Source organism: Pongo pygmaeus, chromosome 5, assembly GCF_028885625.2.
Source record: "Pongo pygmaeus isolate AG05252 chromosome 5, NHGRI_mPonPyg2-v2.0_pri, whole genome shotgun sequence".
NCBI classification, from domain to species: domain Eukaryota; kingdom Metazoa; phylum Chordata; class Mammalia; order Primates; family Hominidae; genus Pongo; species Pongo pygmaeus.
Genome location: NC_072378.2, coordinates 161,401,499 through 161,427,910, shown reverse-complemented (window position 1 = coordinate 161,427,910; position 26,412 = coordinate 161,401,499). Strand labels below are relative to the sequence as shown.

The 26,412-nt window shown below is 42.4% G+C and overlaps 1 protein-coding gene across 1 annotated transcript in view; it reads right to left on the bottom strand.

Annotated features, from left to right (window-relative positions):
* Positions 1 to 303: 303 nt before the first annotated feature.
* Positions 304 to 26,412, bottom strand: part of PLG (plasminogen) — a 57,838-nt gene continuing 31,729 nt past the window's right edge. The window contains exons 11-19 of the mRNA XM_054491746.2: positions 22,902 to 23,083; positions 22,241 to 22,389; positions 20,041 to 20,134; positions 17,122 to 17,242; positions 15,531 to 15,605; positions 14,946 to 15,086; positions 12,755 to 12,861; positions 1,330 to 1,475; positions 304 to 690 (exon numbers count right to left, since the gene is read on the bottom strand). Of these exons, the coding sequence (XP_054347721.1) occupies positions 529 to 690; positions 1,330 to 1,475; positions 12,755 to 12,861; positions 14,946 to 15,086; positions 15,531 to 15,605; positions 17,122 to 17,242; positions 20,041 to 20,134; positions 22,241 to 22,389; positions 22,902 to 23,083 (1,177 nt within the window). The 3' untranslated portion in view covers positions 304 to 528. The remainder of the gene's footprint in view (positions 691 to 1,329; positions 1,476 to 12,754; positions 12,862 to 14,945; positions 15,087 to 15,530; positions 15,606 to 17,121; positions 17,243 to 20,040; positions 20,135 to 22,240; positions 22,390 to 22,901; positions 23,084 to 26,412) is intronic.

Genomic DNA, 26,412 nt, shown 5'->3' with positions numbered 1-26,412 from the left:
GATTTCATTCCCAGTAACAGAATCGGTTCACATGACTCCCCATACATGTTGCAGCTTTGAAAACATTCATCTCAGTGTCAGGAATAAAGACAGTAAAAATGCATGTCAAGCCCTCGTTAGCTGATGAGGTAAATGCGTGGACAACTTCTTGGCTCTCCCCTCTGTGACCTCGCAGCCTGCTCAGTCCTTTGTGCAGTTGTTCCTTATCAAAAGCAGCTAAATCCCCCTGTCTGCCCATTTAAAATTGGTGGGATGAACAAAGAGCATGAAAATGTTGAAGACCAAAACCAAAATTTACTCAAATCAAAGTTAAGTACAGAGTTTATTTTTAACAAATGTCATAGCTATGTCACCTTACTACAGAATCCAGCAATCAGAAAATAATACAAAAAATGCCGAGGTTTGGCATAGCTGGTAGCTGGGGACAGTGTCTTCGTTTGATTACTGTCAGTTATTTCCAGCATGCTAAATCCCTACCCATGTTCCAGCCTCTAGGTGAGTCGATGCTTCACTCTGTCTCCCGTCCAATTAATTATTTCTCATCACTCCCTCAATCCAAGTAACAAACCTTGAAACACGAACATAGACACCAGGCTTATTGGGGCGTGCACAGCCAAGACCCCAAGAAGTGACTCCTTGTAAAATGTATTTGTCCTTCTCGAAGCAAACCAGAGGCCCTCCACTGTCACCCTATACAGAGGGAGAGAAAAATCCATGTGAGGGTTAGGCTGCCTGCTTTTTATTATGGGATGCCATCCTTCTACTATCCATATATACATTTTCCCAGTAATTGAAATCAGAAGGGAACTTATGAGCATATTACTCAAGCATCTGCAGTGCTTAAGTACTTAGCAAAATCTATTCAGCAAAACCACACCACTTAGTTTTTCCGGGGGGTAAAAAAGATCTTTTGTGAATTCTGCACACATCCCTTCCTATGTTGGTGTTTCCTTTAGACTGGGCTAGCCTGGGCATCACTGTAAAGTGTGTGCACTTGGTCTCTGACCTGTACCCTCTACCTCCTTCCCTACTGGAAAAGTCACCACTTTAGTCCCTGGCCACCAGCACACCCCAGGAGGGTGAGTGGCCTGAGGTAGTTATGGCACTTAAAACTCCCTTGCTACCGATCTGGAACTCAAGCCCCAAGACATCCCCTTAGATTATCTGAATATGCATTCAGGGACAGATCTAGGGAGTTTCTGAGCAACACTTAGACAGGGGTCTTCAGTTGAAAATCCTTGAATTTGCCACCTGGGGAATGAAGTCTGAGGGGCTGAGACTGAGACAAGAGAGCACAAGACTAACTTTGGTCTCTTGATCTTTGCTTACCTGGCAACTGTCAGTGCCTCCAGCCAAATGCCCAGCACAGAGCTCGGTGGATTTGACTCTTCCATTCAGAAACTCATAGCGATTGCACACTTTATTCTCAATCACGGGGAGCTGGGCTTCCTTGAGAAGGCCAGCCCCAAAAGTACCTGTGTTTAAAAAGATGAAAGAAATGGTAACTGCACCCAAAACACGTTCAGGAGGAAATTCCAGAAGAACAGAGCAGCGGCACTGGACCTCCTGTCTGTGAGGCTGCAGAACACAAGGCAGCTCCCAATGCCACTGGAGTCTCTGACCCTGCAGAGTGTAAACATATTTGATTCTGTGTTCCTGATACCTGGATTTAACAATCTGGGCTTTGTTGTGGTGGTTTGGGGTTGGTTGTTGTTTCTTTACTTTTTGCTTTTAAAACTATAGAGAATAATGTTTAAAATGTAGAGTCTGAAAAATGCAATTGCTATTTTTATATACTCTTTTTTCAGACGTTTTAATATGCTTCTTTTACTAATTACATCATAACACAAAATTTCACATCTTGATTTTTTCACTCAACATTGTGTCATGAGTTTTGTATAATGCTACGATCTTCATAACTAATATGTTAAGGGGAGCTAATGCTTAATGAGCATGAGGTTTCCTTTGGGAATGAGGAAAATGTTCTGGAAATATGATGGTGGTTGCACACCATTGTGAATGTACTAAATGCCACTCAGTGGTACCTTCCAAAATGGTTAAAATAGTAAACCTTATGTTTTGTATATTTTATTGCAATAAAAAATAATAGTCATCATTTACCAAGAATTAACCTTTCCAGACACAAGCTTATAATGTGATGTATCTCACTTAATCCTCGCAATAGTCCTATGAAACAGGCACTTTTATCATTTCTGTTCTACTGTTAAGGAAACTGAGGCGTAAGGAGGTTGTGTAGTTCAGCTTGAGCCTGGGTCTGCGGAGTCACTGCCCAAATGCTTCCTCCCCATGCGTGTTGGCCCCACTCTTGCTTCCAGCTTTCCATATCTTTGTTCATAAAGTTCATTCTTATTCCTTAACATTTTCTGGGTCTAAGTTTCCTTAACATTTTCTGGGTCTAAGTTCCCATAAATTACATAGACATATTTCTGTCTCCCAATAACGTTGCCAAATTATTTTCTAAAGGGGTGTGACAGTGTACCATGTCACTAGAAAACAATCACTTCACCTCACTTGTATGAGTCTTCAATTTTTAAAATATTAGCTAATCTAATAGGTTGAAATTGTCCTGATTCATTTTCTAATTTACACTTCTTTGACAATTAGGGAGAGTGAACATTCTAGTTGTATTTCTGCCTTTGTGAAAAACTGCTTTCTTTTCTTTGCCAAATTGAAATAGAATGTCTGCAAAATTGCCAGAGAAAATGCCGTTTTTCCAGATAGACATGCCCCAGGGATGTCTCAGTGTTCTCACAAATAATCCAGTTTTCCAATTTTGCAAGCCCAGGTTTCATTAAAATTTTGCAAAACTCTTTGCTTTGCGAGCATGACACAGGCAAGAACTGAGGCACTCTCTCTTTCCCCAAAGCCTTTGACTGCATTTGTCTCGGGTTCAGAAAACTGACACTGAATCTGGAGTTTACATGAGCAGCATGGAAGAGGCTCATCCCAGCGCCTCGCTCCAGAGCCCAGCTCAGCCCTATCTGGGCAGAGCTGCATGGAGGAAGCTCCTCCTGACTACCAAGCATCGGGCAGGGGGTGCATGACATGGACTGTGTAGATGTGTGAGGGAGCACCCTTCTCAAAATGTTTTGCTGAAAATTAAGTTAGGTGTCACTGCTCTTGGATCTGCTCTCTGAGCAAGGCAAACTCCCTGATAAGGGGGAAAACCCACCATGAGTTGCTGGGAAATTGATGCAATCTGTGAGTAGGTGCTGCCTTCCAGTGGTAGATGTAGAGATGGCACCTCTGAGGGCAGGAAGGCCACAGGTGACCTGAGGATTGAAGCCCTCCCCGATGGGGCGTTGGGGAGAGGGCAACAGGGAAAGTCCAGCAGCAGGATCAGCTCAGTGATTGCAGATGATGGCTGACCTGGAAAAACCCCTTGGCCTCAACACCTCCAAACTCTGCGTTTGGAATATCCAAGTCAGGGAACATCTGGAAACGCGAAGGGAAGAGCAGGAGAATTTCAACCTCCCTCTGAGAAGCTGAGAACACCCATTGCTTCAATGTCATTATTGACATGTAGAAAATTGAGGAGCAGGCCTGAGTTATGTTTTGTGACTCATCCTGGTGGTTGGCGGTGGGACTGAAGAAACAGTGAGTGGGCTCTGGGCTCAAGGTCCAGCTACAAACTGGTTATGTGATGTCTATTGTTAATGATAGTGATGGTGGTGGTGGTGGTCATGATGGTGGTGGCAGTGGTGGAATGGTGGTGATGATGAGGGTTGTGATGAGGGTGGTAGTGATGGTGGTGGTAATGATAATTGTGCTGGTGGTAAAATGATGGTGACAGTGATGGTGGTGGATAGTAATGATGATCATGGAGGTGGTGGCGGTGGTGATGGTGATGGTACTGGTGGTGGTAATGATAATGCTAATGGCGGTGGTAATCATAATTACTATCATGTTGATAGTGGTGGTGATGATGGTGGTGATGGTGGTGGTAGTGGTGGTGGTGATGGTGGTTATGGTGATGATGGTGGTGATGGTGGTAGTGGTGGTGATGACGGTTATGGTGATGATGGTGGAGATGGTGGTGGTAGTGGTGGTGGTGATGACGGTTATGGTGATGATGGTGGAGATGGTGGTGGTAGTGGTGGTGGTGATGATGGTTATGGTGATGATGGTGGTGATGGTGGTGGTAGTGGTGGTGGTGATGATGGTTATGGTGATGATGGTGGTGATGGTGGTGGTAGTGGTGGTGGTGATGATGGTTATGGTGATGATGGTGGTGATGGTGGTGGTAGTGGTGGTGGTGATGACGGTTATGGTGATGATGGTGGAGATGGTGGTGGTAGTGGTGGTGGTGATGATGGTTATGGTGATGATGGTGGTGATGGTGGTGGTAGTGGTGGTGGTGATGACGGTTATGGTGATGATGGTGGAGATGGTGGTGGTAGTGGTGGTGGTGATGATGGTTATGGTGATGATGGTGGTGATGGTGGTGGTAGTGGTGGTGGTGATGATGGTTATGGTGATGATGGTGGTGATGGTGGTGGTAGTGGTGGTGGTGATGGTGGTGGTAGTGGTGGTGGTGATGGTGGTGGTGATAATGGTGGTGGTGGTGGAATGGTGGTGATGATGGTTGATAATGATGGTGATGGTGGTGATGATGGTGATGGTGATGTTGATGGAAGTAATGATGGTGGTGGTGATGATAGTGATGGTGATGATAATGGTGATGGTGGTGGAATGATGACGGTGATGGTGGTGGTAGTGGTAGTGATGATGATGGTGGTGGTGATGATAGTGATGATGGTGATGATGTTGAGGGTGACAATGGTGATGGTGGTAGTAATGATAATTGTGATGGTGGTGGTGGTGGTGATGATGTTGGTGGGGATGATGATGGCAGTTGTGGTTGCAATGTGGATGGTGATGATGATGATGATGATCATGAGGCATAATCTTAATCCTCACAATGACCTTATATGTTGGCACAGGTGAGAAAGCTGAGGCTAAAAGAGATTAACTAACTGCTCAATCTCACAAGGAAGATGGGAGAGCCAGAACTCACACACAGATCTTTAAGATTTTAGCTTCGTGCTTTCATCAGTTGAGGAATTGTAGAGGATCTGTTTGCTTTTTGGCTGCCCAGCAGCCTATCACACTATATCCTATAATCCTGTTGAGGGAACTACCCTTTGCCCCCATCTTGGTATGAGTGTGGTCCTGCGTCCACCTCCAGCATGGAACAGCTGATGCAGGTTGGAGTTAATCAGTGATGGGTTTAGGGGCAGGCTGGTGACACAAGTTCGACCTCTCAGAGCTGGAAGACTATTGTTTGTGTAATGGGGAGAGTGGCCTTCCTTATTTCTTTCCTGGCAGAGCCAGAGCCACCACAGCATCTGCAGCCATGAGAATGTCACGTTTGTGTCCAAGAATAATGGACAGGGTCTGGGGCCATGATGTGAGCCTGCAGAATTTTCAGTTCACTAAGAATTTCTCTTTTTTGCTTAATCCAACTTAAGTTGCATTTTCTGTCACTTGCAAGAAAGAGTCATGTTAGATACAGCTCTATTCCGTATTATTATCAGGAGCAGCCATGATGGAATTCTTAGCATGTGCTCGGTGCTTGATGCACTTTCTTATTGTTTCTCCCCCAATAGCCCTGCAGCCCACATTTCAGCTGAGGAAACGATCAACGAGAGTTCATGACCCACCCACCCTTCCGTCCTTCCTTCCCTCCCTCCCTCCCTCCCTCCCTCCCTCCCTCCCTCCCTTCTTTCTTTCTCTTTCTTTCTTTCTTTCTTTCTTTCTTTCTTTCTTTCTTTCTTTCTTTCTTTCTTTCTTTCTTTCTTTCTTTCTGTCTCTCTCTCTCTCTCTCTCTTTCTTTCTTTTCTTTCTTTTCTCACATGGATTCTCACTCTGTCACCCAGGCTGGAGTGCAGTGACACGATCTTGGCTCACTGCAACCTCCACCTCCCAGGTTGAAGCGATTCTCCTGCTTCAGCCTCCTGAGTAGCTGGGATTACAGGGGTGTGCCACCACACCCGGCTAATTTTTGTATTTTTAGTAGAGATGGGGTTTCACCGTGTTGGTCAGGCTGGTCTCGAGCTCCTGACCTCGTGGTCTGCCTGCCTCGGCCTCCCAAAGTGCTGGGATTACAGGCGTGAGCCACTGCACCTGGCCAGAGAGTTTATGACTTTTCTAAGTCCTGACAGCCAGTAAATGGGAGCCAGGGTTCCAATTCAGGTTTGTCTGTACCATCCCACACCTTCTCTGAGCCTCAGGTTCCTCATTTGTAAACTAGGAACAATAATATGTAATTCATAGAGATCTGCAGCATTTAAATTTTTAAAAATGCAAAACACTGGGAGCAGCCTGGCACACCCATAGGTGTTCCTCATTTGCCAAGGTTCCTTTTACCTGGCCTCAATGCTCCCAGACCCAGCAGTGCAGAAAGGGAGATCAAGAAATCAAGGAGGTGAAGTTTTTAAATAGTAGGAAAAGCACAGGAAAAGGAAAGCCAACTTTGAAATCATCTAGACGGTTCGTTTTTAAACGTTTGATTAAACCAAGAAAACAAAAACAAAAACAAAAAAACCTTTCTTCAAACGAAAACTTATGCAAAAGCTGATGTGAAAAACACCACTTGAAAATGCTGGGTTTTTGAATGAGGGGTTAGAGCTGAATGGTACAAAGAGGTAACGTGCCTAGTCCAGGTCTATCTAGCTAGTGGCAAAGTCAGAAAGCATTTCCAGGGCTTCAGACTCCTAATGCCCTCCTAGCACCTCTGAGAAACTGGAGCAGGGATCCTAAGACAGTCTTAGTGTTTCAATGGCTAAGGGGGCTAGGCTGATGGATATAATTATTGTCAGGGCATACTGCAAAGAGAAGAAAGAATCCCTGGAATGTATTACAGGTGCTGATACCACATCCTGCACAAATGTTCCCTCTGTTGTTCTCATCCACTCCCATCAACCAATACCAAATGCCATCCTAGACCTGGGGCCATGGGACCTGTCTTCCTCTCCCCCAGCTGTAGGTCCCCTGTTTAACACCATCCCACTTACATTAGACATGTGGGTATTTGGGAAGAAGACTAGTCTAATTATAACTTTTGTTGTTATTGTTTTACATTGTGTTAAGAAAGCCAGTCTGGCTAATTTCACATGAAAAATAATCTAACACTCTTAACTTGAGGGCTGGGTGAAAACCCCACTTACCCAGGGAAGCAATATGAATGCTGAAATTATGGATTAAGAGACTCAAAGACCTTTACTGTTTTTTTGCTTGTTTTAGGCGTAGGGAAATATAAAAAATGGATCACACCCCAAAGCTTCAACACCAAAAATACCTTGCTAACATACCACACTATGAAACCAAGGACAAGAAATCAACTACAAATAAAGACCCTGCACAAGGCTTTGGCCCTGTAAAAACATCCAAAGAACAAGTCTATTGTCTTGTTCAACCTACACTGCAGTTAAAGGAACATAAAGGCCGGAATGCCATATGTCCTCCAAATAACTACACCAGTTCTCTAACAGGGGTTCTTAACAAGGCTGAGCTGGCAGAAATGACAGAACTGGAATTCAGACTATGGATAGGAATGAAGATCGTCAAGATCCAGGAGGATGGCAAAATCCAATCCAAGGAAATTAAGGATCACAATAAAATGATATAGAAGCTGAAAGACAAAATCACTGGTTTAAAAAAGAACCTAATGGATCTGACAGAGCTGAGAGCTGAGAAACAAACTATAAGAATTTCACAAAGCAATCCAAGTATTAATAGCAAAATAAACCAAGCTGAGGAAAGAATCTCAGAAATGGAAGACTGGCTTTCTGAAATAAGACAGTTGACAAAAATTAAGAAAAAAGAATGAAAAGGAATGAACAAAGCCTCCAAGAAACATGGGATTATGTAAAAAGGCCAAATCTACAAATCACTGGCATTCTTGAAAGGGATGGGGAGAAAGTAAACAATTTAGAAAACATTTCAGGATATTGTCCATGAAAACTTCTTCAACCTTGCTAGAGAGGCCAATAGTCAAATTTAGAAAATACAGAGAACCCCTGCGAGATTCTATACAAGAAGATCATCCTCAAGACACATAATCATCAGATTTTCCAAGGTCAAAATGAAAGACAGAATGTTAAAGGCAGCTAGAGAGAAAGGACAGGTTGTCTACAAAGGGAACCCCATCAATCTAACAGCATACCTCTCAGCTGAACCCCTACAAGCTAGAAGATATTGGGGCCTATATTCAATATGCTTAAAAAATATCCACCCAAGAATTTCATATCCAGCCAAATAAGCTTCCTAAGCAACAGAAATAAGATCATTTTCAGCTAAGCAAATGTTGAGGGAGTTGGTTACCACTAGAACTGCCTTACAAGAGATCTTGAAAGAAGCACTAACTATAGAAAGATGGCTACCAGCCAATATAAAAATATACTTAAATACGCAGACCAATGACACTATAAAACCATCACACAAACAAGCCAGCATAACAACACAATGAAGGCATCAAATTCACACATAGCAATACTAACCTTGAATGTAAATGGGCTAAATGCCCAACTTAAGAGGCACAGAGTGGCAATCTGGATAAAAAGCAAGACCCAATGGTATGCTACCTTCAAGAGACCCATCTCACATGTAATGACACCCATAGGCTCAGAATAAAGGGATGGAGGAGAACCTACCAAGCAAATGGAAATCAGAAAAAAAAAGCAAGGGTTGCCATCCTAATTTCAGACAAAACAGACTTTAAACCAACAAAGACCAAAAAAGACAAAAAAGAACATTACATAATTGTAAAGGGTTCAATTCAAAAAGAAGATCTACTATCCTAAATATATGTGCACCCAACACAAGAGCACCCAGCTTCATAAAGTTCTTAGAGACCTACAAAGAGACTTAGACGCCCACAAAGTAATAGTGGGAGACTTCAGTACTCCACTGACAGTATTAGACAGATCATCGAGGCACAAAATTAACAAAGATATTCAGGATCTGAACTCAGCATTGGACCAAATGGATCTGATAGACCTCTACACAACTCTGTTTCCCAAAACAACAGAATATACATTCTCATCACCACATGGCACATACTCTAAAAATCAACCACATAATTGGACATAAAACAATCTTCAGCAAGTGCCAAAGAACCAAAATCATACCAAACACACTCTCAGACCACACCACAATGAAATAGAAGTCAAGACTAAGAAAATTACTCAAAACCGTACAATTACATGGAAATCAAACAACATGCTCCTGAATGACTTTTGGGTGAATAATGAAATTATGGCAGAAATCAGGAAGTTCTTTGAACTAATGAGAATAAAGATACAACATACCAGAATCTCTTGGACAGAGCTAAGGTAGTGTTAAGAGAGAAATTCATAGCACCAAATGCTAGCATCAAGAAGAAAGATCTCAAATTAAGAACCTAACATCACAATGGAAAAAATTAGAGAAACGAGCAAATCAATCCCAAAGCTAGCAGATGGCAAGAAATAACCAAAATCAGAGCTGAACTGAAGAAAGTAAAGACATGAAAATTCATTCAAAAGATCAACAAGTCCAGGAGTTGGTTTTTTGAAAACAGTAATAAGATAGGTAGGCTGCTAGCTAGGCTAATAAAGAAGAAAAGGGAGATAAGACCAAAATAAACACAATTAGAAATGACAAAGGGGATGTTAGCACTGATGCCACAAAAATAAAAATAACCATCAGAAACTACTACAAACATCTCCATGCACACAAACTAGAAAACCTAGAAGAGATGGATAAATTCCTGGACACATACACCCTCCCAAGACTGAACCAGGAAGAAATTGATTCATTGAACAGAACAATAATGAGCTCCAAAATTGAATCAGTAATAAATAGCCTACTAACCAACAAAAGCCCAGAACCAGATAGATTCACAGCTGAATTCCACCAGATGTACAAAGAAGAGCTATGACCATTCCTACTGAAACCATTCGAAAAAATTGAGGAGGAGGGTCTCCTCTCCAATTCATTCTATGAGGTCAGCATCATCCTGATGCCAAAACCTGGCAGACACACAAAAAGAACAAAAAACTTCAGGCCAATGTCCTTGATGAACACTGATGCAAAAATCCTCCACAAAATACTTGCAAACCAAATCCAGCAGCACATAAAAAAGCTAATCCATCATGATCAAGTAGGCTTTATCCCCAGAATGTAAGCTTGGTTCAACATACATAAATCAATAAATGTGATTCATCACATAAATAGAACTAAAGACAAAACCCACATGATTATCTCAATAGATGCAGAAAAGGCTTTTGATAAAATTTACCATCCTTTATGTTGAAAACTCTCAATAAACTAGGTACTGAAGGAATATATCTCAAAATAATAAGAGACAGCTATGACAAGTCCACAGCCAACATCATACTAAATGGGCAAAAGCTGGAAGCATTCCTCTTGAAAACTGGCACAAGATAAGGATGCCCTCTTTCACCACTCCTATTCAACATAGTATTGGAAGCCCTGGTCAGAGCAGTCAGGCAAGAGAAAGAAATAAAGGGCATCCAGATAGGAAGAGAGGAAATCAAACGATCCCTGTTTGCAGATGACATGATTCTATATCTAGAAAACCCCATAGTCTCAGCCCAAAAGCTCCTTCAGCTGATAATCAACTCCAGCAAAGTTTCAGGATATGAAGTCAATGTACAAAAATCACTAGCATCCCTTTACACCAACAACAGCCAAGCCCAGAGGCAAATCAGGAACACAGTCCCATTCACAAATGCCACAAAAAGAATAAAATACGTAAGAATACAGCTAACCAGAGAGGTAAAGATCTCTACAATAAGAATTACAAAACACTGCTCAAAGAAATCAGAGATGACACAAATGAATGGAAAAACATCCCATGCTCATGGATTGGAAGAATCAGTATCATTAAAATGGCCATACTGCCCAAAGTAATTTACAGATTCATTGCTATTCCTATCAAACTGCCAATGACATTCTTCACAGCACTATTAAAAACTACTTCAAAAATTTATATAGAACCAAAAAGGAGCCAGAATAGCCAAGGCAATCCTAAACAAAAAGAACAAAGCTGGAGACATCACATTACCTGGCTTCAAACTACACTTCAGGGCTACAGTAACAAAAACAGCATGGTACTGGTAAAGGAAAAAACAAAAAAAAGACACGTAGACCAATGGAACAGAATAGAGAGCCCAGAAATAAGGCCACATACCTATGGACATCTGATTTTTGACAAAGCTGACAAAAACAAGTGATGGGAAAATAACTCCCTATTCAATAAATGGTGCTGGGGTAACTGGCTAGCCATATGTAGAAGATGGAAACTGGACCCCTTTCCTTACACCATATACAAAAATCAACTCAAGATGGATTAAAGACTTAAATGTAAAATCCAAAAGTACAAAAATCCTGGAAGACAACCTAGGCAACACCATCCTGGACATAGGAACAGGCAAAGATTTCATGAAGACGCCAAAAGCAATCTCAACAAAGGCAAAAATTGACAAATGGGATCTAATTAAACTTAAGAGTTTCTGGACAGAAAAAGAAACTCTCAAGGGAGTAAAGGGAAAACCTAGAGAACGGGAGAAAATATTTGCAAACTATGCACGTGAAAAAGGTCTAATATCCAGCATCTATGAGGAACTTAAACAAATTTACAAGAAAAAAAAAACCCCATTAAAAAGTGGACAAGGGACACTAACACTTTTCTAAAGAAAACATGCCTGCGGCCAACAAACATGAAAAAAAGCTCAATATCACTGATCGTTAGAGAAATGCAAATCAAAACCACAATGAAAAATCATCTCACACCAGCCAGAATGGCTTTCTAAAAAGTCAAAAAATAACAGATGCTGGCAAGGTTGCAGAGAAAAGAGAACACTTACAGCTGGTGGGACTGTAAATTAGTTCATCCACTGTAGAAAGCAGTATGGTGGTTCTCAAAGAGCTAAAAGCAGAACTAACATTCAACCCAGCAATCCTACTACTGGCGATATACCTAGAGGAATATAAATCATCCTACCCTAAAGACACATGCACATGAATGTTCATTGCAGCACTATTCACAGTAGCAAAGACATGGAATCACCTATATGCCCATCAATGACACATTGGATGAAGAAAATGTGGTACATATATACCATGGAATACTGTTTAGCCATAAGAAAGAATGAAGTAATATCTTTTACAGGAACACGAATGGAGCTGGAGGCCGTTATTCTTAGAAAACTAACACAGGAACAGAAAACCAAATACCACACGTTCACAGTTATAAGTGGGAGCTAAATGATGAGAACTCGTGGACACAAAGAAGAGAGCAACAGACACTGGGGCCTACTTGAGGGAGAAGAGTGGGAGGAGGGAGAGGAGCAGGAAATACTAAGTATTGGGTACTAGGGTTAGTACCTAGGTGACAAAATAATCTGTATGACAAACCACTGTTTACATATACAAGAAACTTGCACATGTACCCCTGAACCTAAAATAAAAGTTAAAAATTAATTAATTAAAATAAAAATGTTCTGAAAACAAAAAGAGAGAGAGAGACTCAAAGACAGTTTTCCTCCCTTTGATCATGTGCCTTGAAGACTGATTAAGACATAGACAGGTGCCCTGGCAAAATCAGGAGTGGGATGGACCACATTCATGGATAGCAATTTGCACAGCTATCTCCGAAATGCTCATTTTGTCACATGGACTGTAGGTCAAAACCAATTCGTTATGTGGGCAATGGAATTTATCTCACCTTGGGTTTCTCCCCAGCCAGTGATGAAACATTCGGTCCGGCCAGCGACTACGTAATTTGGGGATGGCAGACAAGCTGGGATTACTTTGTCAGTGATGACAGCAGGACTGAAAGAAAAGCATCAGCAGTTATGTTTGACTGCTCTGCTGGCAGCTGCAGTACCCACAACCAGTCATCCCTGCCTTGAGGCCCCAGAGCCCTCTGAGCTGGCACTGCCTTGCTTCACTGACACAGAGCAACGTAGAACACAGAGTTTCACCCTCACATTTGCTTGTGGTTGCCTATGGACTACGCAGATGTAAGGTTTCATTTGAAAGACATCAGTTGCATGCAAGATACTGCTGGTGGCCTTCACCTTTGAAAGTGGGGATGACAAAAGCGCACTTCTCATGTATATTCTGTGCACAACTGGAATCTCATGCCGAGTGCCTCCTTTTACATTAATGGAATAGGGCATTGATCAGTGCATGGAGTGTCTGACTGAGATGCCACCAAGAGGCTGTAAAATTGCAAATGTGTTGTGTGCCCAGAGCAACTTGCTCCATCCTTGGATCCTCCACTTCTTTCTCAGTGAATGTTACTACACCATAGTTGTAAGAATCCAGTAAAATACTTGATACCAAATGAAAGAGAATTGGAAATAAGCCTCTTGCTTGAACGAAATGGTATTGTTTTCAAAGAACATTCAAATACTTTAGAGTCCCAGGGACTCTCAAACATTAGAACTCCGGTTTTTAGATCTGATTCTACTTTAGTAAGTTCAAGGGGATAAAGGATTGGAAATGAGAAATGCCCTATTCTGATCAAGAAAGATCATTGTCACCAACTTTGAAGCAGGCACACTTTCTGCTTCTGAGCATCATCAGAAGGCCCAGCCTGTCGTGCAGACGTCCTCACTCTACAGGTTCCCTGGTGGAGCACTAAATGCCCTAGACTCGGGGTGTGGGGATGTGGGGTGGGAACTCTAAACTCAAAATGTATCAGCCTATCAGAGAACTCCTCCACAACCCAAAATTTCCAAATTACTTGTTGAAGCCATCAGAACACCCCAGCTCTCTGAGGATCATGAGGAACGGGGACCTTCTATTTGCACATTTGCTGGGATGATGGGGAGGACACTGGGGAGCACGAGGGAGATCAGCTACTGTTTATAAAGGCTGAGCTGGAAAGGCTCTTCTCTCCTAGAGTGTCAGAGCATCCCAGGACATCACCCCTCAGTTCACAGACCCAGAGAAGCTGCCCTGGGCTTGTGGCCAGGCCCAGGAGAGCAGCTCAGGCTCCTGCCCCGTGCCTTCTCATCCAGGCCATGCTCATCCCTGTCCACACTGACACCCTGTCTTCCACAGCCGCCAGCACAGCGAGCGCCCTGCATGCCTTGTCACCTGTCCCAAACCTGCTTCTCCTACAAATACCTGTTTCTTAACCGACTCCACTAGTATCTGGCTCCAAACAGCACTAACTTAATAAGTGACATAAGCAAATGTATCACTTTGTCAGGCTTAATGAAACAACATTTCAACAGGAAAGAGAAAATCAAATCAAAGAAGACAATAATAATAATATAATTTGCATTTATAAATTGTATTTGTGATTTTTTTTGACATTGTGAAGTTTTTTTTTGTTGCTTTTTTTTTTTTTTGGTACAGGGTCTTACTCTGTCGCCCAGGCTGGAATGCAGTGACACGATCATAACTCACTGCAGCCTCAAACTCCGGGACTCAAGTGATCCTCCTGCCTCAGCCTTCCAAGTAGCTGGGATTACAGGCACCCACACCAGACACCCAGCTCGATGTTGTGGTTTTTAAAGTGCTTTGAAATAAATATAGTCTTATTTGATTCTCTTAAACATATTATGATGAAAGGGGAATTGTCAGCCTGGAATAACTGAATTGTTCTCTGATCATGAATGTGTATGAGCTGGTGAACATTAAGTGAGTTTTAGGGGTAACAGTACCTCATATTTCAACTCTTTTTCCACATGAGAAAACTGAGTCCTGCTGCCTTTCTCAAGAGCACAGCTAGCATGTGGCAGGGCTGGGGTTGAAGATTGATGCTGTCCCCAAAGCCCTTGAGGCTTTCATGTGATAGACAGCCCCTCCCCACTGCCATGCAGTGGCCGTGACCCATAAAACCCAGACATGAAGCAAATATCTTCACCAGCGTGGGGTGAAGACCACAGGTGAACGAGTACCTGCTTAGCTTTAGCAAGGCAATATCTGCTCGTGTGGGCTCCAAGAACAGCCTAGACACTTCTATTTCCTGAACATGCGGTTCAAGATTCACTTCTTGGTGTGCACCCAGGATGACCTTGTAGGATGAAGGCCTTGGGGACCTAGAAAAGATGAGGATGTCAAGAGCAAAATATGGTCCAGCCCCTTCGGGTAACCTCTGTGCCATGAACTTGGTACTGTCTCCCTGACACCCTTGGCCACTCAGAATTAGTGACTTTTGAGTGGCAAGAAGCAAAATTCATGATTTGCTCGAAACAGGCAGTTAAGGAATGTTCTCGGGCTTTTTGGGCAGAGACGGATGCCTATGGTAGTGAACAGCTCTGTTCTGCAGTTTATTCAGGCCCACAAAATCATCTGTACTTTGTCTTTCCTCTGCAGTTTCTCTCTAGAAACCCTTCCCTTCTCTCTTATCCAATTGCCCTGGCCTGGTCCCTAGTGTCACAGCCAGAGAAGGAAGGGAGGAAGAGTGAGAAAGGAAAGGAGGAAAAGAGGGAGGGAAAAAGTATTTAAGACAAGACTTCATGTCAATTGTCCCCTAAACATACTTCTCCAAGCAGTGGGCAGCAGTCAACACCCACTCTGGGGATATCAAGGTGCCTCCACAGAAGTGCGTTCCAAACCTGGAAAGAGGATTTAGTTCAAATTTGTTAAATTGATACTTTGTTCTACTCCATTGTACAGAAAGCCAGAAAGACATGTTCACTTAATTTTGACCATGTTCATATTCCCAAAGGAAAGGACTGCAAGCCCAGCATCAGGATGGTAGTAATTTTGGCCAGTGCTCCAGGAGTGGAATTTTTCAGAAGGGCCCATCTATGCCACTTTTTCCGATGCCTGGGGGAGGTAGAGGCACAGCCTGTCCACAGGAGAACAAAGCTAAGTGACTCAGCCTGAAGCTCTGCAGTCGTGGCTTTCACCCCACAGCCTGGGACTCCAACAGAAGCGACCAGCCCAAGACCTTCCCCCGAGGTCTCTTTCATTTTTATGACAAGATCTATGTAAGGTCTGATGAATCACTCTTCAAGGAGCCAGATGTGATCCTGAGCAGCAGTGACTCATGGGGGTTTTCTGATCTTACCTGGGAAACTTTACTTTTGGGGAATGTTTCCTGAATCACTTTCTAGGACTGCGTAGGCAGGTGATAGCTCAGAATACTGGTGTAAGCCACTTGGAACCAGATTGTAATGAAGAGGAATAGAGATAGGAAGTGCATGATGGCAGCATATTGATAAGTCAGTGAGGATGTAGACCACCACACAGTTTAGGAAAGAATGAATCTGAAATATGTGGAAGGTGAAAGCTCTGTAGAGCAAGGAGTTACTAAACGATAAAGAAAAATCAACAGCAGAGTGAAATGCAATGCGATCAGGTTTGTCAATGGCATTTCACAAACTTATGGAAAAGAGTCTCTTTAGGGGAGAACAGCAATTGAGCACAGGCACCCTGGTGTAGAAATGAGATGAGGAAGCAAAACAGGCAGATGGATGGGCCTGTTTCCTATGCATGCTTCCTAAGAGATACCCAAGAAAATGGAACTTATGAAAGGCATGTTCCACTGAAACAATACCCAAAATGTCCATGTTCCCTGGGATTGGACTGATCACTCTTCATTTATGGGGATCATGACCTAGAATTTTTTTGTTTGCGAATGGATGAGTAGCCTCTGCATTGAATTCAATGATTCACAAAAGTGTCCAAAGAAAAAGAATCTGTGCCTGTGATAGACTGGAGATAATTTTGTCCTTGCTCTCCGAACCCAGAAAGTGTCACATTTCTAAAAACTTCCCTCTCTTTTCATCTGACAATGAGACAATGGATATCCATAGAAATCCTCAGAGCATCTTCAATATTTTCCAGCAATATTGGAACTTGGTGCAAATCACTGTGCCCACAGATTTTGATGGAGCTGCCCAGATCAAGAAAAAGACAGCAATTTTTGCCATTTTCACAGTAGAGAACCTATAAAATATATATGTATATATATATATTAATTTTTGTAGCTCTTTTCCTCCTTCAGAAAACTTAGAGGCAGGTACTGATGCCTGCCTCAGCTGTGTGGATTTTGTGTAAATGTAGAAGGGTTTTGCAGGGCTTACGTGGAGAGACAGTATAAATCGTTTCTGGGCCTGTTCTTACCTTGTTCTAAGACTGACTTGCCAGGGCCAGGAATGTGCGTTGGCCACACACCCCCCTACAACCCTTCCAGGACATTTCTTCGGCTCCACTTGAGGCTTCCCACAATCAAATGAAGAGGACGCTGTGGCACAAGGTGGGAAAGAAATCCCATTTGAGACAAAGTAGCAATTTTGTGGTGTAATTCCAGACAAATTCCAAGCACTGTTTTTGATATCTCAAAGGCTGAACTAAATAGTAAAATCATCAGCATCTTTTGGAACATTTTCTCTAAGTTTCAAACGTGGTAGTAGACAACACAGGACCCTCTCTTTTCAAGAAAATATAAGCACTTTGTAATTATTTTGTTGGAGAAGTGATCAAACAGACTGGTATAGTTTAGCATCAGAATGAGATATTTTCTGAGAAGACCTTGATTGGGACAAATGGTTATTTGTCATTGTTATTCTGACTCCATACAGTATGTTTAGAACATGATGTCATCCTTCCCATAATCATCATCATCACCATCACCATCACCATGTAAACCATGTAAAGTTTACTGAAAACCATAATTGTCATCACTGCTGAAAGGCAAAAAGGTTTATTTTTCCATGTGAGTCTCTGTGTGCGCACGTGTGTGTGTGTGTGTATGTGATTGTATGTAGCAAGGATTACTGTCCTAAGTTGAAATGTTGCCTTCTCTCAGCCAGCTTCAGGACAGCTCCTCTGGGGAGCCTCCCATGACTAACTGACGGCCATGGGGGTGACTTAAACACATGACTTTATTCTTCTTTTCCTGCTCCCTGCCTTCTCTCTGCAGCCAGCCCACAGGGTCTCTGGAGGTAGGGACAGTGTCCCATCTTTGGTACCATCCACCAATGCCTACAACAGTGCAGGGGCTGCAGAGGGTGTTCAAAAATGCTTCTCTGTTGTCTCCAGCCCTTCAAGGTCTTCACAAATATAAATGTTAATATTTTAAATAATTGTTCATACAATTATTAATAACAACTTAAGAGGAAATTCCTTCCCAACCAACCAGAGATTCTACGCTTTAGTGAATCTGGAACCTTGGTTTTCCAAATAACTTTACATTTGCCATGGGCTGTTCTGAGAATCTATCTATGGAAGCCCTTTTTTAAAAAAGAAGCAAGGCATAGAATGCAATCGTCTTCTCTAGTGCTGAGCTCAATTTCTGCTAGTATGCCTTACATACAGTAGACATGCATCGTTGTACTAAAAGAGTAACTACAGAAATGATGGTACCTGGCTCCTACTATTCAAAACAAAACTGCATGTTTCTATTTATTTTTACTTATTATTATTTGTACTGTATATGTTGGTGGAAAGGAAATAGTTATTAAAATCATTCACCACCAGAGGCTCTAGCTTTCTCAAGCACGAGTCAAAACTGAATAAACCATGTCCTTCTGCATGAAACAGTCCTCAGGATTTCCAAGTGTCTGATGGGAACCCTTTTCACCAGGCTGGGGGTTAACCTCACTTGTCTCACATCAAGGTAAGGTGGGGGACCTCACAGTCCTTTGGGAAAAATCTTGTTCCCATTCTTCCTTCTTTCTCCAATCTCTAAGAACCTGATTCTTGTACATCCTCAATGTGGGTGAGGACACCAGAATTGCACCTGGGAAGCTACTGCACTTCCCTTCCATGGGAGTCAAAGGTGCATGAGTCCCAGGCACGGTAGTGGGGTCTGAGGCAAGAAAGTCAGTGTGGGCTCAACTTCAAGGCAGCCTGTCAAGGATAGAGAGCCCGGGCAGTGAGAGGCAGTGGCATGTACCAGACGGAGCCAGAAGTGGAGAACTGGAACTGACTCCATCGAGGGACTTTGAGTTAGAGGTGCCACCAAGATGCTTCTTCAGAAAAAGTCAGCTATCACCTCACACTAAATCCAGAGATCACAATGCTGCATTACAATAATATTGGCCAAGTAGAATCTTTCATATCATCCTAACCCCTCCTTCCTCCCTCTTGCTGTCCCTAGGAGAAGCCCAAATGCGAAGCTGGGCAGTGTGGATCCCATGATCTTCATCACTGCCCTGTACCACCTCCCCAGGAAATCTCAGGATGCTGGTCTTCAGTGGACTTGGAGGCCAAGCTCCTTCCCCCAGCTCAAGGTCCCTCCGCATGGCAGACCCAACCACAAGCAACCAAATTATGCATAGGAGAAGTCCAGGGTGGTTTTCTGTAACTAGGACAAATTGATTGGTCAGCAGAATGTTAAATATGGGACAATTCCAAGTAGCTTCCTCTCTTTTTTTTTTTTTCAGAAATACCTATGGATTTGTTATTCCAATTGTTTAAAGAACTGATGTCAACTCCCCTTCCCCTTATCCAAGCCTCATACTCCCAACAAGAGTCTCAGAGCAATGAGAACGGAAACCAACAAGCAGTCTCTAAGCTATGTCACTAATGCAACTTGTGAGTAGTAAACTTATGAGAAAGGCCATCTGGGGCTAAAGAGCTGCACTACCTTTCATTGAATTCCTAGGATGGCCATCTGAGGTTTACAATGTGCGTTACATGCTTACCTGTTTCCTGCTGTTTATATTTTCTTTCTTACTTCTCAGCTGCGGAAGGGGAAAGTTTTTCATCCAAATGACTCTAAATTTTTCATGCATCCCACGCTAGACATGGCAGCATTCAGTGGGACCATCCCGGGGCTGACTAGATTACCTCTAAGCTTGGTCTTTGGGAATTTTACATTTATTTTATTTATGTGTGTCTGGGGTGATGGGCAGATGTTCCCCTAACAAATGTGGCCAATAGTAGGGCAGATTCAAGATGCGCATGATGAAGAGTGGGGTCTGGTGGAGAGGGCAGCTATCTCCTCCCCGGAAGCACTCTGCTCGGAAGCCCTTTTCCTTTTTTGTTGCAAATCCATATTAAGGAAGCAGTTTCCTTATCAAAAAGAAGGCAACCTACCACACTGAGGGACATCACAGTAGTCGTAATGTTTTCTTGGATTTGTCGTGTAGCACCAGGGACCACCTTCATCACCATCAGGGTTACGGCAGTACTGAAAACAAGAAGGCATGTAAGCTCCAGCTCACGTGGGGCAGGAGAGGGAGAAGGTGTTCCAAGGCTCATGCATTTCACGTCTATCCTTAGAAGACATAAGGGAGTGTTCTTTTTCCTTCCTTCTTTTCTTTTTTTTTTTTTTGAGATGGAGTTTTGCTCTTGTTGCCCAGCCTGGAGTGCAGTGGCACGATCTCAGCTCACTACAACCTCCACCTCCTGGGTTCAAGCGATTCTCCTGCTTCAGCCTCCTGAGTAGCTGCAACTGCAGGTGCATGCCACCACACCTGGCTATTTTTTTTTTTTTGTATTTTTAGTAGAGACGAGGTTTCACCATTTTGGCCAGGCTAGTCTCAAACTCCTGACCTCAGGTGATCCACTTGTCTCAGCCTCCCAAAGTGTAGGGATTACAGGTGTGAACCACCATGCCCGGCCTCTTCTTCATTTCTTTCTGTTATTATTATTATTATTTTTTTTTGGCAAAGTTATTTTTTGAATGCTCTAAAGCCGTCCTTCCTGTGCCCCTGTTCAAAAGGAGCTATGAGGCCACACCCCTGGACAGGGAGTGGTGACCCTGAGGGGTCTTTGGAGAATGGGTCTCCCTTCAGGAGCCTGACCCAGTGGAGGTCTTAGAGCCCCAGCACCAAAGGACAGTGGGACATCATTGATGTGCATTGTCCCTGGAGGGCTCAGCACTCTCCTACCCGATGAAGCCTGTTTGCTGTTGATTCAGAAACATTTATTTCCATGCATTGTGCACCCTCTACGGGGCAAGACACAGAAAGGCAGTGTTGTCCTCCCCTTCATATGATACTGTGATAGAATAAGAAATGTATATTTGTTCTCTGCCCCCCAGTTCCTGACACGGAGCTCCTAAATCCCTTGGGGGTTCCTGAGTGAAGGGAGCATCTTTTGTTCGAATGAAGCAACTCTTGGTGGGTTCCTGGATAGTCTCAGGATGGGGCTGGTTGCCAAGGGAACCAACCATATGATTGGAGGGTTGGAACTGTTCAGCCCCCCACGTCCAACCTCCAGGGAGGGAAGAGGAGCTGAAGGTGAGCTGGTCTCCAATGGCCAATGATGTATTCAACTGTGCCTCTGTAATGAAGCCTCCATAAAAACCCAGCAAGACTGCACTTGGAGAGCTTCTGGGTTGCTGAACACTTGGGGTACCGGGGGCTGGTGCACTGGAGAGGGCATGGAAGCTCTGAGCCCCTTCTCACGTGCCTTGCCCCATGCATCTCTTCTGTCTGGCTGTTCACCAGGATCCTTTGTAATATCTTTTATAACAAATGGGTAAATAAAAGTAACGTGTTCCCTTAAGTTCTGTGAGCCACTCTAGCAAAGTAATCAAGTAGAAAAACAGATTTTTGTCCAGTTGGGCAGAAGGACAGGTCACAGCCTGTAACTTGGGATTGGCATCTGCAGTTGGGCGGTCTTGTGGGACTGAGCCTTAACTTATGGGATCTGACACTGTCTCCAGATAGAGTGTCAGGACTGAGTTACATTGTAGGACACCCAGCTGGTATCTGCTGGAGACTCCCTTGGGGTGTGAGGAGAAATCGCACCCATCTGGTGTGAGAAGTGTTATGCTGCATGGGTGTGAGAGTGGGGGAACACAGACACTTTCGTTTTTCCTGTATCTCAGTCTTACCTATATACAGGCCCCAAAGTAAACCATCTCAGAGAATGCGTGAGGCTAAGGGAAGTCCCATGATGACCTGATGGCCCATCCAAATTTTTTCTCGAAAAATCTGACTTAAAATTCATAAAGGGCATCTTTGATTACTGGAACCTAGCATACAAACACTAGAAACTAGAAACAGTCACCAATAATGGAAACTTTAAAGAAATGTCACTAAAGGGAAGAGGCCTGAGAACCCTCACATGTGTGGAGGTTTCCTGGCCTGTGCTGCTTGTACTTTCCATACTAAGGCCAATTATATTCTAACTTAGCCCCCTGATGCCTTTCCAATATTTTCTTCTGTCCCCTCTCCCCCATTACAAAAAAGAGCAGTCCAGGTCAGATTTTCTGTAATACAGAACCAATTCTGTTTGCAAAGATTGGTGAGCAAAAGGCCAAAGAGTCCAAATCAAAGTGGCTTACGTTTTTTTCCAGACCTGCCCGTGGATTTGTCTGTGGAGTGAAAATGCTGTGTCTATGGGGCTCCTGGGCAGCCCATTCCTGGCATGGCGTCCCAGTAACAGTGGTTGCCCTCTTGCCTCGGTATCCTTTCCCATTCCCAAACATACAGTCTGTACAGGGAAAAAATGGATGATTATGAGCAGCTACATAGACCCAGGATGATATGGAATCAATACAGTCATGTCAGGTTTCTCTAGGATAACAGAATCAGGGGCCACATTCCTCAGAAACTGTAATGCTGAAGACTGCAATGAACACTGCCTACCTTAAGAAATTACTGGAGATGCTTACTGGCTTGGAAAGAATCACACGTATGGCAGCATGTTAGAATAGGAATTTGGACTGGGACACTGAGATAACCCATTTTAGAACAAGGTGAGTGGTTAAGTTGAGCACCCTGGAGGGTTTGCACCTGTCCTAAAGGCACAGCCCACTCACGTTGTGCCAAAAGTCACACCTCTGCCTCCTCGAGAGAGTGCACTGAGGCTTCCTTCCACATGGCAGACCCTCTAAAAACACTTGATTTCTCGTGTAGCATGGAAGGTTTCTGCATCAGTGAGATTTTCCATGGCTTTTCATCCCAGCGTCCAAGTGTGTAGATGTCCAGCCACAGATTTCTTACCTTCTTCGGAAGGAGTCTCTACATTTGGAAGTTGGACAACAGGCGGAGGTGCTACAACACTCCCTTCTGTTCCTGAGCATTTTTTCAGGTTGCAGTACTCCCACCTGACGCTGGGGTCTGTGGTGAAACACCAGGGGCCTTTATCGGCATCTGGATTCCTGCAGTAGTTCATTGTCAGGCCACTGGAAATTCCAAAACAATACAGGTCACAAGAGGTGGAAGAATATTTAGGGGCACCCAGCACCCTCTACATTTTGTTCTAACAAAGTGTTAACAAGTGGCTTTGAAATATTCCCATTATAGGTACAATAATGTTGTAACAAGCAAAAATGGTCCTCAACTTCTAAACAACTGTGTACATTTCAAAGACAGATTTTAATTTTTCTTTAAAAAATCAAAAGTAGTATATGCTCCATATAAAAACTCAGATCATACATAAACGTGTAAATAAAAGGATCAGAATATCCTCCTCCTACCTTCTGCCAAATACATTTCTCAGGAATAACAGGTACAGATTTTAAAGTGTATATTTTATATTTTTATGCACATAAAAATATATCTCTGTCTAGCTCTCTGTATTTCTCTCTATAGGACTGTATTGTGAAATGTGCATTGGAACTAAAATATATTTCTCCAAGGAGAAAATGACATCCAAGATGGTATCATTCCCAGGCCAGTCACCTTACTCTAAGTACTCACAGTGTAACTAAAGGGATCTACTTTTACTATGAAAAACAACCGCAAAAATAGTGTTACTGTCAATACCGTATCAGGTGTGTCAAGTGGGTTTGTTTCTGCAAGACTTATCAAAGCTGCCCTGGGAAACTAGCTCCCAGGCAGGATGCCATTTCTCTAGGATGGGCTCCTGGGCAGGACATCCTCTCCTGCTCTCAGTTCATCCTCTGCTGGCCACTGCCACTCCAGGTCTGACGGAATGGGGGATGAGTTGGAAGAACAGTGGGACTCAAGATATAAAGGGAGACGGCTGGGTAGACTATGGGATCTGAAGAGATCGGGCAGCTACGGAGGAGTCTGAAAACAATGGAGTAAGAGTCAAAGCAAGCGAGGACCCCGGGCTGGGGGGGATCTTGGAGAATGTGCTCCCCCTCATGCCTCCCAAGAATGTTGCTCCAACCTTTCAGAATCCTCATATTCATGACCTGTGGCTGTCTGAGAAAACGGGAAATGTATTATGTACCATGGGAATGCAACATTGTCTTTCTAGCGACTCTACACATGTGATCTAATCTCAAGCCCAGATACCCTATTTGAGGAAGTTCATAGTCCAAGCAACTGGATGTGTTAAAAGGCTGAGCATTTGAAACAGATTTCCACTCTTTTCAGTTGAGATATACTTTTATGTAGTGTGAAATGCACAGATCTTAAATGTCGTTTGGTGAGTTTTGATGATCACCTATACTTGTGTAACCCACACGCCCATATGATACAGAACACTTCCATTACTCTAGAAACACCCTGTGTCACTGCTCATTCAATTCCTGCTACCCTCTTCCCACTGCCAGAGGGAAATACTATTGGTTTCCTTCACTAAAGATTAGCTTTGCCTCTCCTCAAACCTAATATAAATGGACTCATACAGAATGTACACTTTTATATCTGCCTTCTTTCCTTAATATAATATTTTTGAGTTCCATCCATCCTATTTGAGAGGATCAGTCACTTCTTCATTTTAATTGCTTAATAATGTTCCGTTATATGAATAGATCACAAATTATCGATTCATTTTCTCATTGATTGACCTTGTAGTTGTTTACAGTTTGGGGTTATAATAACTAGAGCTGCTGTGAATATTCTTGTAGATCTCTTTGTGGACTTCTGTTTTCATTCCCATGGGGTAAATATTCAGGAATAGAATTGCAGTTTTTTGGGGTAGACTCATAGTTATTTAACTTTATGGAAAACCAGCAGACTGTACTCTAACCAGCATATGCGAGAGCTGCACATCCTTGCTCCACATCAGTGACAGCACTTATAGTTGTGTCTTCTTAATGATACCCATGCCCATTAAGTGTTGGTGACATCTTGTGATGGTTATAATTCTTATTTCTTTGATGGCTAAAATGTTGAGCATTTTTTCAGGTGCTTATTGTCCATCTGTCCATCATTCCCTGAGAAATTTCCTACTCAATTCTGTTGCCCATTTTAATTAGGTTGTTTGTCCTCTGATTAGTGAGTGGGAGAAACGTTTATACTCTAGATACAAACCATTTGTCAGATATATGGATGGAGAGAATTTTTCTTCCAGTCTGTTACTTACCTACTGATTTCTTAACAATGACTTTTTGATGAACATAATTTTCATTTTATGAAAGCCCAAATTATAATTTATTTTCTTTTAGAGCTAGTGTTTTCTGGGTCCTGCCTGAAAAAAATTTTGTCTTCCTCAAGTTTGTGAAAATATTATATATTTTCTTGGAATTGTTTTATTTCAGCTTAAGTTTTGGCTCTTACATTTAGATCTAAGAGCTTTTGCACATTAATTTGGGATGGAAAGTAGAAGTCAAAATTTGTTTTTATTTTTGTTTTCTAGATGGATATCTGATTGTTTCACAATGATTTTGGAAAAGATGTTTTTCCCTGTTGAATTTCCTTGTCACCTACAAAGAAACTAAATTGATCATGTATATGTGGATCTGTTGCTGGACCATCCATTTCTATATCTGTATACTTTTTTTTTTCCAATACCACATATCTTTTTTACTGTACCTTTATAGGTCTTTACCTTTGGGTAAGTAAGTCCTCCAACTTTTTTCTTCTCTTTAAATATTGTCCTTGTGATTCTAGCATATACATTTTGTCACATTTTTTTAAAAAATGACTGCTGAGATTCTGCTTGGGTATGGGTTGAATCCAAAGATCAATTTGGTGAGAAGTGATATTGACTCTTTTAATATATAAACATGATATGTCTTTATTTAGATCTTGTAATTTCTTCCTTAACAATTGGGTATGGGCTGAATCCAAAGATCAATTTGGTGAGAAGTGATATTGACTCTTTTAATATATAAGCGTGATATATCTTTATTTAGATTTTTTGATTGCTTCCTTCACAATGTTTTTTAGTATGCAGTGTATACTTCTTGTGCATATTGTGTTAAATGTATCACTAAATATCTTGTGGTTTTGATACTATTGTCAGTGGTATTGCTCTGACATTTTTATTTTCCAGTTCATCATTGGCAGTGTATAAAAATACAACTACTTTTATTATATTGACCATGTATATACTTATGTGTTCTCCAATCTTGCAAAATTTAATTATTAATCTTTAGGACTCTCTGCATCCATTAATTAAGCTTTCTGTGAATACAGGCAGTTTTACTTCTTCCTCTCCAAACTTTAGGCCCTTTCTTTCTTTCCTTCCTTTTTTTCCTCTCTTTTTGTTTTGTTTTCAGGTCTTATGGCAATGGTTGTGACCAATGTAGTAAAATGCTGATTAGAAGTACTGAGAGCAAATATATTTTTCTTATTCCCAATCTTAGAGAGAAAA